This window comes from Ascidiella aspersa, chromosome 4 (assembly GCF_963924565.1).
Source record: "Ascidiella aspersa chromosome 4, kaAscAspe10.2, whole genome shotgun sequence".
NCBI lineage: Eukaryota > Metazoa > Chordata > Ascidiacea > Phlebobranchia > Ascidiidae > Ascidiella > Ascidiella aspersa.
Window position 1 is genome coordinate 9,260,170 of NC_139450.1, and position 16,530 is coordinate 9,276,699.

The window sequence follows — 16,530 nt, forward strand, 5'->3', positions numbered from 1 at the left end:
TAATAAAAATAAATTACTTTACTAAAACACCATTGGCAATAAAATACAAATTTAATCCAAATAACAAAGATTTTAATACCATCAAAAAATGATTGCTGCCTTGCCACCCGAATGGGATCATACAGATTATACCTCATAAATTAAAGTATGTTTAGTTAACGAATGTACGGAATCATTTCAAATGTGTGACACGCCAAAGGTTCTATACCAGTGGTCGGCAAACTGTGAGCTGCGGCCCAAATGTGGGCCGCGAGTTACTTTTGAATAGTTTAGTGTTATCATGTAGTTGTGGGCCGCGAAAGCCATACATTCGTTGCACTTTATTTTAAAAATTGGTGTGGCCTAGAATTTTTATATTTCTCAGCGTTGTTTAGACCCACGTGGCAAATGTGTTCCAATATAATTATATTTTTTTGAAAAATAAAGAAATACTAAAAGCTATTCTTGAGCAGTGTATGTGTGTTTACTGTATATATGAAATATATTTTAATTTATAATTACACAACTTCTTTTTTATATAAGCTCCTAATCTGTAACTGTATTTTAACTTTAAAGATAACGTGGCAGTGTCATTCATGTTTCCATGTGCAATTTAGGACGTTTGTCAAACAATATATTACGTTCGTATTCAAGAAATACAAAGCAATTTTTTACTTGCCTAATTTAAAGAATAGACTGAATCGCCAATATGTGATCGTTAGTGTATAAACGTGCTTGCTTGTTGTTGTTCCATTTTTAGCTGTGTTTTTTTGTGGTGTCATTTTTATTTTGGTATATGTGTATTTTTATTTTGAGAAAAGCATCCTTATTTGCGGTGAAAGTAAAAAAAATATCATTAAATGAGATAGTAATTCGGAATGTCTGATAATATCGGATCGTAGCCGATACCAAGTGATTCCGACGGATACTCTGATGTGACCCTATGGACTTTGTATCAAAAAATGGACTTTTGTATTAAACCCTATGGACTTTGGTAGTAAAAAAATTGTATTAAAAACTATTACATTAAAAATCGCAGTAAAAAAGCTTCCCACTAAAGCAAAGGCAATTTTCGGCCTAAAGATCTTAAAAACGTTACGATTGTTTCTTCGATCAATTCTTCTTATACTTTTTTTGCCCAAAATAATCCGGTTTGAAAAAAATACCGAATATCGGACATTCATAATGATATTATTTCTGCACTGGCTGCTTACGTTTAGTGAACTCTGACCGCTTGGCCTACTTATTTGTTTGCTTTGCTTTGTTTGTGCATTGTGAGCAGTTTTTCTGTTTTTGAACGAAGTCCATGATTTGCTCTGGTTGCAAATAGCTTTTTAGATCTCCTAATTCTTGATTTTTGCTAGCGTTGTCTCGACCTTATTTATACATTTAATGTCGTTTTATTTATTTTAACTGTACCAACTTGAAAATCCACATATATATTTTTTCAGTTAATTAAACCTGTGAACGTCGCAGCCTCCCTGTTTGCTCTGCCAGTTAACTCTCCATAAACGCACATTCCACGCGTTTTCATTGCTAAAATAAATGGTGTCTTTAGTGTTGGCGAAATCTTCGCGTGGTTTTGTTGTTGACTGGAAGGCGCTCAATTTTGGGCCGAAACTTCCCTCGCAGTCGCCTTGTTTATTTGTGCAGCCAGCCGAGGTGCCGTGAAGTACCCGACATGGTATTTTTAACGCACAAGTTCCCGTCGAGAATTGAGTTTCGCAACTCCTGAAGAAACTCGCCAGGCAGCGCGGCTCGGTTTCAACATGCCTGCTTGAAATTACAAGCGTCGAGCGAAAACCTAGAATTTGTGCTACCGGTTTATTCCTTATTTGCGCTGACACCGAGGCCATGTTTAATGTTTGAATTAGAAACGCCAGGGTTGATTGAGCACTCCCCATGTTTAGATTACCGCCAGTTTTCACGCTGTTTTAATCGATTTGTTTTTGGCACAGTGTAGTGTTAGCGGCTCGACAGGCCCAGATTTTTTTCGATTGAAGAATTTAATAAAAATGTAGGCAGTGCTGTCGTGCTACATCTTGTATGTGTCTCACAGAATAAACGATGTAAAATTAGACAACCCTTTCTACGTCACTAGTCACTATACATTGGTCTTTCACTTAAACGTGCTTAAACAGTAGGCCTATACTTCTACCCCTCAAAAAGGTTTAGTGAACAAAAATTTATATTTTAAGTAATAAGGAGATTATTTTTTAAATAAAAAAATTTTAACCTAGAAATACTTTGTTGTTAAGTGTTACATTAATTAGACCACAGCTCCGCAAACCTTTGTTGCTTTCGGCACAATAACAGCTAAATAAAATCGGCGACACAGCTACAGTAATATGCCAATCAATATTATCAAATATCTTAGGCAGTCCAAACAAAAGTAGTGTTTTATGATTTGATGCGCCGAAAATTTGACGTTTCTTTTCCTTTGAAATTTTGCGGGTTTACGGCCTTCTCAATTATCTTTAGCTATTTAAAATCTGATCATTGTGCTTATTTGCGCTTGCATGACATAAATGGCTTTTGACAGCATTCGAAAACTGAAACCTGACAACTGTGTTTTGTACTTTTTGTTTAATTTCTGTAATAAAGCAGCCAGGCTTAATTTATACAAAGCGAACCGAGAAACTAATTATAGGTAGAAAATGATAGGTTTCGAGCGTTAGAATAATTCCACGTTTTACGCTTTGTAATAAATTTGAAAACCTAATAAAAAGTCATTTTTGATATAATACCTTAAGTCCAAATAATGTATTTTCACAGAACCATTTCACCTGGAGTGGTTGATCGCACTCATTAAGGTAAAACTTTTACCACTGTAAACCAAATGAACCCGTTGTTTTTTCTTAGCGCGATTCCCTCGACTTTAGATACTTTTATTTCGAGAATAGTATGCCAACATTATTTGAATTTATGCATCACGATATGCTGACGTAACATCTAGAAAAATTAGGCGGCAGTACACTTATAGACAGTATTTATTTTTCTGCAAAGACAAAAATGCAACAACAGCAGTCCAACCACAAATAAAAGTTTTCAATCAATCTATTGGCGACGGCTTAGAACTACGACTTCATAAAACGAAGAAGTGAAAATCGCCGTTTTACAGAAAAATTCACTCTTTGCCCACACTGCAAAGCAGTGGTTCTCAACCGGGGTGCCATTTCTAATGATCAATGATGCCTCAAAATATTTGAGAAATTTTAAGAATCAGATTTTTGCTCAACTCCTACAACTTTTTGAGTAAGATTAGAGTAGAATAAATCCAATTATAACTTCCTACGTTGTGACAGTTTAGTAAATCACGAAAAAAATTTTGTAGAGATGCCGCAATCTATTTATTATCTGAGGGGTGCCGCAAGCCATAAAAGATTGAGAACCACTCGGATAAAGTGTGGACCCCAAATAAGATAACACAGTTAAGATAGTGCTCAATCGGATTTGCCGTTAGGAGGTCCTTAGTAATATATTTTTCAAGTGGATTTTTATTTTACACGGTTGGATAGAGGCAAATCTTGAAAACGCAAAAAAAGCAAATTTGATTGAATTGGTAGAACATCAACACTCAGTACTGATGCACAAATTCCAACAAAATAAGAGCAGCAATGCGCAACGTAATATTGATGGCAAATCGTACAGCAGTGCGCGGTGCGCCAAAAACAATCGCGAAAAGATAACAAAATATACGCAAGACAAGCGGAAACGTATAAGACATAGCTGCGGTTTCACACGGGAATGGCGCACGCCTCCCGAACACCAGTCTCCCAGGCTGTGATCAGTGATGAAACCGTGCAGCTCGAGACGCTCAAACGTCGGAGGCGGGCAAGAACGATCGGCTGCAGCTGGCGCTGGAACGACTGGAGCTCCTCTGTAAAAATGAAAAGAAACTGACGCCAAGAATTTGACGCTTCTTTGTCCTTTTTTTTCGGGGTTTACGGCCTTCCTCAATTATCGTGAGCTATATTCAAAACTCCAACTAATGTACTCTTTTGCGCTTGCGAATCACAGGCCATTAAGGGCCTTTTATAGCATTCGAAAACTGAAACCTGACAACTGTGCTACGTACTTTTTTGTTTAATTTCTTTTATAAAGCAGCCAGGATTAATTTATATAATTAATGCGAATCGAGAAACTAATTAAAAAGCGAAATTTGAGTTACGTTAAACTTAAGGCTTAATTGTTAACGGTTCTATACTAAAATGCAGGGGTAGGATAAGTAGCCGTGTCAACCCAAAATATGTTGGCCAATTTAAAATACACAACTTGAATTAATGCATCGCAACTGTAAATGGCGAATGATACAAGCATTAAAGGGTAAATCAAACAAAGCAGACATAGTATTTTTTCAAGGATTGCAAAAAATTAAGGGTCCACACCAAATATTTAAAGGCCACTACAAAACAATCTATGAAAAAATAACGAGCTATTTTAAAGCTTACTCCGATATGGCAGTTTATGTGGCACTAATAAAAATTTAAAGGCTCAATATGATTGGGATTACTACATACATACGTCCCCGGAGAACCGCAACGATTGTCTTAAACCCGCATCTCGCTGGAAAGCAACTGATTGTTCACGCACAATCTTATGGTCAAGATATATTTTTGGTGAAAACATACCTTGCAGTGCATCATATAGATCACATAACAGATTAGTTAGCACAATGCGATGCTGACGGTCGATTTATAACGTAGGTCGCCACTGTAGTTCTGTTGTATAAGTTATTGCTGTTATTCTCTAAATACACAAATCACACAATCTACCGTCTACATCAGTGCTTTGCAACCTTTTTTGGCTCGCGGCACCCTTGCTCGGCTGTAACGTTACAATAAACGAGATTGAAACAGCACATTACCTGTGCAACAAGTTTGACAAAACCTTATTTTTTGGCACTTTTATAGTACAAAAAAATTTATCAAGCTTAATTACTAATAGGGCTAAAATTTGAATCCTAACTAATTTGAAATATCTCTCGGCACCATTGACTGTTAAAAATGGCACCCTACCTAGAGTGCCGCGGAACCCCGGTCAAGGGTCTACATAAAACAAACTACACATCACTGGTCTACATAAAACAAACTACACATCGCTTTCACCTTTCGAGTCTTCCGATGCGCGGTCGCCCGCTTCCTTACCGTCCTGTTCTGCGGGATGCTGGGAGTAGAGGGGAGCTGGGTCCCACTCGGCGCTCTCCTTGGGGTAGGAGGAGGGGACCACAAGGCGAAGGGGAGGCACCGAAGGCAGCTTGCGGTTCTCTGAAAAAATTCGTCGCAATAAGTCAGTATATGACGTGCTGTTTTGTAAATTCTTACAGCCAATTAACTCGGCATTTTGTCACCTGTTAAAAGTCAATTCTCTGCGCCTTGTTAATTTTATAGATTTTATTTTAGATTCACGAACATACTAATGGAAATAGAGTCACTGTGTACTAATTCTTGAGGTGTCATTTAAAAAACTACTTTTAAACCACTTTAAATATATCGTCTCGTAAATGCCTTGAAATTGTTTTCAAAACACAAATAATTGCCAGGGGAGCGACAAAATGCATCTAACACAAACCAATTAAAGCAATAAAGCTGCAACGAATCTAGGTTAAAAGTAAAATCAATATAAGGTTAAATTAGAGAAAATTAACAATGTCAATATGTTAAGGTTGGTACTTTAGCTATCAGCAGTTAGACAAACCAGGAATTATTTGAAATTAGATATTGCAAAAAATTTCCCAGGTTTATGAAAAACACAACGCGATCAGATCTGGAATGATCGGCCCGATCGAGTAAACCGCTTTTAGACAAACAAACTTACCAAGTTGGCAGATGATGCGAATCGAACCGTCGTCCGCGCTGTAGGTTCGATCCACCGACACTCGGAATTTGCCGTCCAGTCTTGCGATCTCTCCCAGCACCACGTCCGACACGCTCCGCTGATCGCGTTCCGCCTTCATTTTACGCACTGCCTCCCGCAAGCACTGACGTTTGTTCGGGATGTAGTCCGGCCTTTAAAAGTGGAAATTTTTTAAACTGCTATGTGGCGCCATTTAAATTTTATTTGTTTTAAAAAATGAGAAAGAAAGGTCTTAACATGTTAAATAAACTAAAAATATATTAAGATTTACGTATTTTTACAAATGTATAGTTAAACGCGGTGTGGTAAACAAACTATACTTCAAACACATGTGAAAATTGGATCATTGTGAATTAAGCTAAATAGAAACAATGTTTCCATTCACATTATTTTGAAATGCAACACTTTTTATGTAATGCTAAGCTAATTTGACACACATAAAAGCATTTTTTTATTTGACATATAGCAACATGTTTTGCACAAACAGCGCAGTTCGACAGAATAGCTTTGTGGGTGTGAAAACAGAATACGTTCGCCCTGCACCAAATATGGAGCCGAATGACAGCATCAGAAGATCTAGCAAATCCCTCAAGTGGGAATGCACCACTTTTAATCGACGAGGAAATGGCGGCGGTAATGATCCACTAGTTGAATCGTTATAGTTTAACTTTAAACAGATCGACCGTAGATTCTAGCCCGAGAGTGGGATTCTAGCCGAGAACAAACATTTTTTGACGATTTAAATGAGAGCGCTTCGCTTTGTTTGACTCATATAGCCTGCTACTAGCCTATAGGGTGAATTTGTTGTTGCCATGTCTGTTTTGGGGAATAAATTGATATCAAAATGAAATTAGTTTTTGTACTTTGGTAGTACGTAACCTTTTTATCAGACTTAATCAGAAAAAAATGGTCTTGAAAGCTATTTTTAAATAAATGAATTAAATACTATTGGTGGATGGGGTTATAAAAATGAACGTTTTTCAAGAACACTTCGCAAGAAATCGCTACGATTTGTAATTAATGATTTCACACCAAAAGCTAGAATGAAAGAAACACGTCAAGTTTAACTCTTCTGACTTGAATTGGCTAAAATATCTCACATAATAAGCAAAACTCACCAAACAAACGTGTAAACTCTCTGAGTAACACTGGCAGGAGTCGCAGCGGAAACTACTGGGACTTCCGACATTATACAAAAACAACTGAACACGATTTAACGTTAACACGATAATCCAAACTCAAAAAACTTTTTTGATACAAGCAGCCCTTAGTTGTAACCATAACTGCAAATATGTAAGAAACAATAAAAACACTTACATTCCCTGTTAGCATACTTTCACATAGGTTTGTAGCGTGCGTCAACTGCCGTTCGCCTAAAGCTGACGGCGAATGCGTGGTGTTTTGTTAAGGTTTTAAACAGGAAACCAAAAAAAGTTTAAAGCGCAAACGTAAACATTTCGTTGGACGAGATAATTTGCAGTATAAGTAAGTGAATGACTCCAATCGAGTGTTGCTACAAACTTTTCGAGTGCTTCGTCCAAAGCGTACAAACGGGTGGCATTTTGATTGAGATCGGCCCGATTGAGTCAAATCAATTTTACTGCTTTCAATGAAACTTTTCTTACTGCCTTAGTTCTTGTTTTCAACGAAACTTTTTTGTTAAACTTACCCTTCAAGATAGAATTGTTGCGTTGAACGCAAATCAAAACTAAAAAGATTAAGTTGATTTCGGATCAGAACAGATACAAGCCTAGTATGGGGTAAGTAACGATACTACAACTTGAACGTTAGGTGTGAAGAGATTTTGAAACAAGGTCAGCTAATTTAAGCAAAGTGGGCGACAATTTAAACGTGCAATTTCCCACGGTCAGTATTTGCACTGCCTTAAGTCGCAAATTAATCCACAGGAAATCATGCAACATTTTATACAACCAAGTACCTTAAACACAGAGCGTAGAAAAAGCGATTTTTAAGAAAGACATGTAAGCCGGCATAATGGAAAACGGGGCGATTTCATTAAATCGGCTCATCTCTACTTTCTAAATCTTACATGAATAACGTGCAACGGTTCTTTCAATAGCCATAGACCGCTTTAGGTTTGCTTAACTTAAAACTATAACTGAAAACGAAAAAAAAAAACGTTAATTCGCAAAATGTCAAAGGTGGGATCGTACAAAAACCGGTGCGAACCGGTCAAATCCCGCTTTCGGAAGTCGCACCGGTCAACAATGACGTCACACTCCCATGTCCATACGATCGATGACGTCACAGTCCCATGTCCATACAATCGATGACGTCACCTTCCCATGTCCATACAATCGATGACGTCACACTCCCATGTCCATACAATCGATGGCGTCACACGCGTATAAAGGCCTCACTCTAAGTCTTACACCACTCACGTGCTGTAGTCACCGCATATGGTGCTGACCGCCGGGCCGAAGGTGCGCTTCAGGGTGTGGTTAAGTAAGGGCGACTTGGTGGCGGTCGCGATCACGTTGAGGAATGGCTGGCACATGTGCTGGTCCGGGTTGCGCTGGATCTGAGACGGCTGGACACCGGGGAAAACAAAAATACAATTAAAAATCTGTACTTATTATTAAAAAATGCTATAATGGTTAGTGTTTAATAGGAAGTCCGATAATATCGTATAGGAGCCGATACCTGATGCTAAGGGATATTATCGGTACTTTTCCGAAACTAGGTTCATATCGGTGCCGATCCGATACCAAATTAATTTGTGCATGACAGCCATGCTTTGAGAAGCAACCTAAAGTTGTCTACCTTGGGCAAATTTCTAAAAAATGTTGCTTTAAAAGTAGAAGATAAATATTTATATAGTGCTCCCTAGCGCGAAAGCAAATTTGGTTAACACCCTAAAAAACAGTTCAATCATTTTTTTCTTATTCGACCATAATCATGACTTTACATCAGTGTTGTAAACAAGTCATTTTGAAATGACTTAAGTCCCAGTCAAGTCATTTGAAAAATAACTGAAGTCCAAGTCAAGTCCCAGTCAAGTGATTATGAGAGCAAGTCAATTTCAAGTCATGTCATTAACATAAAACTATTAAAATTGGTAAACTTGTTCGATTATAAGCAATAATTTAACTCAAAAAATAACACAAACGCAATACAGGGAAATAAATAGGTTTAATGTGCAAAACTTGAGAGAAATTTAAATAAAAGACCCTTAATTTAATCCAAAGCTATTTGACAAAATGACTTAAGTCCAAGTCAAGTCATTTGTCCAAAAGACTTAAGTAAAGTCAAGTCATTTTGGTCAAAAGACTTAAGTCAAGTCAAGTCGTTTGAAAAAATTGACTTAAGTGCACTTAAGTCAAGTCAATGACTTTAGTCATTACAACACTGCTTTACATGGTACAGAATCGAATCACGATACTTTTTGTTCAAACAATCTGGTATCCGGACATTCCTAACCTTTTTCAATCCGTGAACCTCCTTTTTTAATGTTTTATCACATTATGCGGGATAAAATTTGTTTTTGTCTGCCACCAACATATTCTTAGGCAGAAAAGCCGGATACTTGATATATTTTATTTCCGAAACCCCAATATTTTAGACATAAAGTGCGGATATCCGATACCAAATAACGTCATTACAATAAACCAAGCGAAATTGATCAAAATGAAACGTGGAAAGATATAATATTATTTGCCTTAGGGTTAAGAAGCATAATTTACATTCGATTTTTAGAAAAAACATTATGAAGGCATACGTTGTTACAGAGCGTTAAAGGGTACAAGTTAATTTGGCATCACATTGATTAGACAAAAATCGGACAAGTATAACTATAACACTCTCTAATCCGATCCAATATTTTCGCGTGTTCCGCTTATTTAGGCAATAAAACGGTTGTTGTCCCGAGTGGCGTGTTAAAGCGCAATGTACCTTGGTAGTTCTCTGGCCAAGCCAGTTTTGCAGAACCTTCTCGCATTTGTCTAGCGTCCCCATTTGCATGCGCTTGCGTGGGTTCATCAGGTTGTCACGGAGTGCCTTCATCTTGCTCATTTCTTTAGAATAGTTTCCCTCGTCCTCATTAAACTGGGGATGAAGCAAGATAAAGTTTGTTACCAAAGGCTAAAAATATCTTGAAATCTGTCGCTTGAACTATTGATGTACATGCGGTTATAAACGATCTATGAATATCTGATAATTTTAAGTATGAACAACATTAGCTAGTTTTTTTATATAATAGAAACCAGGACTGCGGAGTTGGTCAAACACAATCCAAGTTCGACTCTGGTCAAAAATTGAAAAAAAAATATGACATGACGAATTGTCTACTTTAGGACTATGTTTAAGCCTATACAATATGACGGGTTAATATTAGGAAAATGCTTCATCGTTATATACGTTTCTACTGCCAACCTTATTTATCATTCTGGACAAGGGCTCAATGTACTTCTGCAAGTGCTTAAGCTTTTCCATGTACTCTTTGTCATCCTCTTGTTGCTGCTGCTGTTGTGTTTGATTGCTTGTTGTAGGACTTGGCACAGCAAGCATGCCTAAAATACAAACCAAATGCTGTATGTTCAATTAAAGAAAACGCTCCGTCAAAAGTTGTTCGACTTCGTTATTTCCATAACATCAATAACTAGTCAGCAGTTCGCATCTTCATTTTTACAAGCAAAGCCAACTACATTTCCTGAACTACAACTTGGTCGTTTTTTCGGTTAAACTACCGCTTTAAATACCTGGAGAGGGCACAGTTTGCACACTTCCTGGCGTTCTGAGGCTTGGCGATGTTGTTGGAACTTGTGGGGACTGGTGTGCAGGGGACAAACTTGGGATGATGCTGCAATGTATTTAATATTATTTTGTAGTTTTCTCCAAATAACATGCAAATAAATAAAATGTATTTGTTACCTTGGTTGTGGAGTGCTTTCCGGCATGGTCAACACAGGCTACACAAGAAAAAATGGTTCAGAAAAAAATTGTCATTTATATTTAAAACAAATTACTATTAACAATGTTTACTATTACTTAAAACAACAAAATGTTTTAACTACTATAGTTCATTTACATTTGGGGCGACTGGTCTTGGCATTTGTTTGGGAAACTGTCTCATTGGAAACTGGTTTCCAGGAGATGGATTGGACCAGGGCTGTCTTGAATAAGGATTTCCTATTGAATTTTGGGGACTTGGAACTGGGTTTCCTTGTCTTGCCATAGGACTGCTGTTAGGCGTCATATTGGGTCGAATTTGCATACCTACACAAAATATGTAAACATAGTTATACCATTATTTAGTCTTAGCACACTTCAATACATACATTTTTATTTCATTTTTTTAAACTAATTTTAAATAGTAGGTTATATGTATAAAGAACTGTATTGAACATAATTCCAAATATTTTTCCAAAAAATCTAAACATCAGTACTGACTTAAAAAATTTTTGCTTTTCACGGGTATATTTATTAATTAGTACAAAAAGATACCTTGTCCAGGAGAACCGTGGGAAAGAATGGTGTTGACTGGCTGTGTCGGCTGCATTGGTGGAAACATTCCTGTTGGCTGATTGGGCCCCAAGTCACCTCTCTGGGCAAACACAGGGTTCTGTTGTTGTTGCTGTTGCTGCTGCTGCATAGGCTGGAACTGTTGCTGTTGCTGCAGATGTTGTTGCTGTTGCTGTTGAATGGGAATGTGTTGTTGTTGTTGTTGCTGCTGTTGAAACTGCTGTTGCTGCTGCTGCTGCTGCTGCTGATGTTGTTGTTGCTGTTGTTGTTGCTGCTGCTGTTGTTGTTGCTGCTGTTGTTGCTGTTGCTGCTTGTTGCTGTCTAAAAATTAAAAAAACATGTTTCCGGTTGGATGAAGCCCCTATTGCTTGGAGACAAATTTGTTTAAGTCAAAAAAAATTATATATGAACTTTTTGGAAAAAAACTCTTACCCATTTATTCTTTAAATATAGAAATTTGACTTTTGTTGTCATAACCTAAATTACCAAGCCATACTTTTGCATATTTACGAGTACAGACATAGACAATCCTAATAAAGTTGATTTTCCGGCAGGCCATTTCACACTAAATTTTGTTATAGCGAGAAATATTTTATATTTACATAATTTGTTAATATGTTCTTTTGGTACAATTATTATGTTACATTTAAATAAAGTTTAAAGCTTTTTTTCTTTGTAAAAATAACAAAAACTTAGCAGCTAAATGGTATATTTTTAACATTACCTTTCAAATTTATTAACAAAATTAACTTACTTTGCAACTTCATCATTACTGTTTGCACCATATGAACATAGTTTTCCTGAAAAAGAAAGTTTGATAAGTGTTTTAAATATTTCAACATACACATGTGCTATGTATTAATTTATTTATAATTTAATGGAATATACATACTCTTGATGTAGCTTTTTGAAAGATGTTATGTTCCAGAACAGCTGCCTTCCCAATGACATTTGTGACTCCATATTTCACAGCAGTTTCGTTACTATAAAACAGAATATTTAAAGGTAATAAAGGAATGTGTGTAATGTTTAATTATAAAGATACTTTTCTTTATTTTGAATAAAAAAAAGTAGTATACTTTCTTATCTTACATTTTGTTTTTTGCAGAAGCACGAAAATTTTCACTTTTCCAATCCACTTGATTTGCCTGCATACTTGTGGTTTTGTATAAAGGGTAAAATACCTGAACGGGAATTGCATATATAAAATCCAAAAAGGAATGCAAAACTGAAAAAAATACCGCTATTACTTAAATTATAATTTAAATACGCTACTATATTTAAACAAGAGGAAAAAATCAATCCAAGACAAACAACGAGTTAAATATTAACAAATTAGTTTCTTAAGTATCTTATGCAATGTTAACCAGTAGTAAGTGTAATGCACGGCATATAATCTAAGGAGCTGAGGTTGGATTCAGCTTTGAGAATTTTCCAAGTAAGAGGAAAGGAACTTGGTTTCACAAGTTAAGACCTTTTTGGACAGACGTCGCAATTGGGTGGTTTCCCACGATTGCTCAATTTAAAAAAAATATGTAAGTACTCTATGAACATCGAAAATCGAAACTACACCCTTCCTCGAAAACACACCCTGAAATGAAAATAGAAGAGTTATTTCAGTTTAATATTGTAAGTTCCGCGACAACAGTGATAGGACCGCAAAACCCTGAAATTAGATGTTCGACATTTTTTCGCTTTTAGACGGTTGCGAATTTTCGACTAATAAAAATAAATTACTTTACTAAAACACCATTGGCAATAAAATACAAATTTAATCCAAATAACAAAGATTTTAATACCATCAAAAAATGATTGCTGCCTTGCCACCCGAATGGGATCATACAGATTATACCTCATAAATTAAAGTATGTTTAGTTAACGAATGTACGGAATCATTTCAAATGTGTGACACGCCAAAGGTTCTATACCAGTGGTCGGCAAACTGTGAGCTGCGGCCCAAATGTGGGCCGCGAGTTACTTTTGAATAGTTTAGTGTTATCATGTAGTTGTGGGCCGCGAAAGCCATACATTCGTTGCACTTTATTTTAAAAATTGGTGTGGCCTAGAATTTTTATATTTCTCAGCGTTGTTTAGACCCACGTGGCAAATGTGTTCCAATATAATTATATTTTTTTGAAAAATAAAGAAATACTAAAAGCTATTCTTGAGCAGTGTATGTGTGTTTACTGTATATATGAAATATATTTTAATTTATAATTACACAACTTCTTTTTTATATAAGCTCCTAATCTGTAACTGTATTTTAACTTTAAAGATAACGTGGCAGTGTCATTCATGTTTCCATGTGCAATTTAGGACGTTTGTCAAACAATATATTACGTTCGTATTCAAGAAATACAAAGCAATTTTTTACTTGCCTAATTTAAAGAATAGACTGAATCGCCAATATGTGATCGTTAGTGTATAAACGTGCTTGCTTGTTGTTGTTCCATTTTTAGCTGTGTTTTTTTGTGGTGTCATTTTTATTTTGGTATATGTGTATTTTTATTTTGAGAAAAGCATCCTTATTTGCGGTGAAAGTAAAAAAAATATCATTAAATGAGATAGTAATTCGGAATGTCTGATAATATCGGATCGTAGCCGATACCAAGTGATTCCGACGGATACTCTGATGTGACCCTATGGACTTTGTATCAAAAAATGGACTTTTGTATAAAACCCTATGGACTTTGGTAGTAAAAAAATTGTATTAAAAACTATTACATTAAAAATCGCAGTAAAAAAGCTTCCCACTAAAGCAAAGGCAATTTTCGGCCTAAAGATCTTAAAAACGTTACGATTGTTTCTTCGATCAATTCTTCTTATACTTTTTTTGCCCAAAATAATCCGGTTTGAAAAAAATACCGAATATCGGACATTCATAATGATATTATTTCTGCACTGGCTGCTTACGTTTAGTGAACTCTGACCGCTTGGCCTACTTATTTGTTTGCTTTGCTTTGTTTGTGCATTGTGAGCAGTTTTTCTGTTTTTGAACGAAGTCCATGATTTGCTCTGGTTGCAAATAGCTTTTTAGATCTCCTAATTCTTGATTTTTGCTAGCGTTGTCTCGACCTTATTTATACATTTAATGTCGTTTTATTTATTTTAACTGTACCAACTTGAAAATCCACATATATATTTTTTCAGTTAATTAAACCTGTGAACGTCGCAGCCTCCCTGTTTGCTCTGCCAGTTAACTCTCCATAAACGCACATTCCACGCGTTTTCATTGCTAAAATAAATGGTGTCTTTAGTGTTGGCGAAATCTTCGCGTGGTTTTGTTGTTGACTGGAAGGCGCTCAATTTTGGGCCGAAACTTCCCTCGCAGTCGCCTTGTTTATTTGTGCAGCCAGCCGAGGTGCCGTGAAGTACCCGACATGGTATTTTTAACGCACAAGTTCCCGTCGAGAATTGAGTTTCGCAACTCCTGAAGAAACTCGCCATGCAGCGCGGCTCGGTTTCAACATGCCTGCTTGAAATTACAAGCGTCGAGCGAAAACCTAGAATTTGTGCTACCGGTTTATTCCTTATTTGCGCTGACACCGAGGCCATGTTTAATGTTTGAATTAGAAAGGGTTGATTGAGCACTCCCCATGTTTAGATTACCGCCAGTTTTCACGCTGTTTAAATCGATTTGTTTTTGGCACAGTGTAGTGTTAGCGGCTCGACAGGCCCAGATTTTTTTCGATTGAAGAATTTAATAAAAATGTAGGCAGTGCTGTCGTGCTACATCTTGTATGTGTCTCACAGTATAAACGATGTAAAATTAGACAACCATTTCTACGTCACTAGTCACTATACATTGGTCTTTCACTTAAACGTGCTTAAACAGTAGGCCTATACTTCTACCCCTCAAAAAGGTTTAGTGAACAAAAATATATATTTTAAGTAATAAGGAGATTATTTTTTAAATAAAAAAATTTTAACCTAGAAATACTTTGTTGTTAAGTGTTACATTTAATTAGACCACAGCTCCGCAAACCTTTGTTGCTTTCGGCACAATAACAGCTAAATAAAATTGGCGACACAGCTACAGTAATATGCCAATCAATATTATCAAATATCTTAGGCAGACCAAACAAAAGTAGTGTTTTGATTGGATACACCGAAAATTTGACGTTTCTTTTCCTTTGAAATTTTGCGGGTTTACGGCCTTCCTCAATTATCTTTAGCTATTTAAAATCCGATCATTGTGCTTATTTGCGCTTGCATGACATAAATAAACATGACATAAATGGCTTTTGACAGCATTTGAAAACTGAAACCTGACAACTGTGTTTTGTACTTTTTGTTTAATTTCTGTTATAAAGCAGCCAGGCTTAATTTATACAATGCGAACCGAGAAACTAATTATAGGTAGAAAATGATAGATTTCGAGCGTTAGAATAATTCCACGTTTTACGCTTTGTAATAAATTTAAAAACCTAATAAAAAGTCATTTTTGATATAATACCTTAAGTCCAAATAATATATTTTCACAGAGCCATTTCACCTGGAGTGGTTGATCGCACTCATTAAGGTAAAACTTTTACCACTGTAAACCAAATGAACCCGTTGTTTTTTCTTAGCGCGATTCCCTCGACTTTAGATACTTTTATTTCGAGAATAGCATGCCAACATTATTTGAATTTATGCATCACGATATGACGTAACTGCTGACGTAACATCTAGAAAAATTAGGCGGCAGTACACTTATAGACAGTATTTATTTTTCTGCAAAGACAAAAATGCAACACGAGCAGTCAAACCAGAAATAAAAGTTTTCAATCAATCTATTGGCGACGGCTTAGAACTACGACTTCATAAAACGAAGAAGTGAAAATCGCCGTTTTACAGAAAAATTCACTCTTGGCCCACACTGCAAAGCAGTGGTTCTCAACCGGGGTGCCATTTCTAATGATCAATGGTGCCTCAAAATATTTGAGAAATTTTAAGAATCAGATTTTTGCTCAACTCCTACAAATTTTTGAGTAAGATTAGAGTGGAATAAATCCAATTATAACTTCCCACGTTGTGACAGTTTAGTGAATCACGAAAAAATTCTTGTAGAAGTGCCGCAATCCATTTATTATTTCTGAGGGGTGCCGCAAGCCATAAAAGATTGAGAACCACCGGGTTAAAGTGTGGACCCCAAATAAGATAACACAGTTAAGATAGTGCTCAATCGGATTTGCCGTTAGGAGGTCCTTAGTAATATATTTTTCAAGTGAA

At 36.3% G+C, this 16,530-nt stretch overlaps 1 protein-coding gene across 1 annotated transcript; it reads right to left on the reverse strand.

The window, feature by feature from the left end:
- Positions 1-3,010: 3,010 nt before the first annotated feature.
- Positions 3,011-13,173, reverse strand: LOC146147053 (mediator of RNA polymerase II transcription subunit 15-like). The gene is made up of 13 exons (XM_083387903.1): positions 13,169-13,173; positions 12,209-12,299; positions 12,071-12,116; positions 11,299-11,637; positions 10,883-11,070; positions 10,726-10,763; positions 10,554-10,654; positions 10,228-10,364; positions 9,748-9,900; positions 8,238-8,386; positions 5,797-5,987; positions 5,088-5,246; positions 3,011-3,859 (listed from the first exon to the last, which is right to left on the reverse strand). The coding sequence occupies exons 1-13, from the start codon at positions 13,171-13,173 to the stop codon at positions 3,717-3,719; spliced, it is 1,740 nt and encodes a 579-aa protein (XP_083244029.1). The 3' UTR covers positions 3,011-3,716.
- Positions 13,174-16,530: the final 3,357 nt, after the last annotated feature.

What these genes read in the sequence shown, in the direction of transcription:
- LOC146147053 (XM_083387903.1), bottom strand. An exon ending in GAAAGCACTCCACAACCAAG is followed by an intron (nt 10,655 to 10,725) that starts GTAACAAATACA and finishes AATACATTGCAG; the next exon opens with CATCATCCCAAGTTTGTCCC. An exon ending in TCGCATCATCTGCCAACTTG is followed by an intron (nt 5,247 to 5,796) that starts GTAAGTTTGTTT and finishes GAATTTTTTCAG; the next exon opens with AGAACCGCAAGCTGCCTTCG.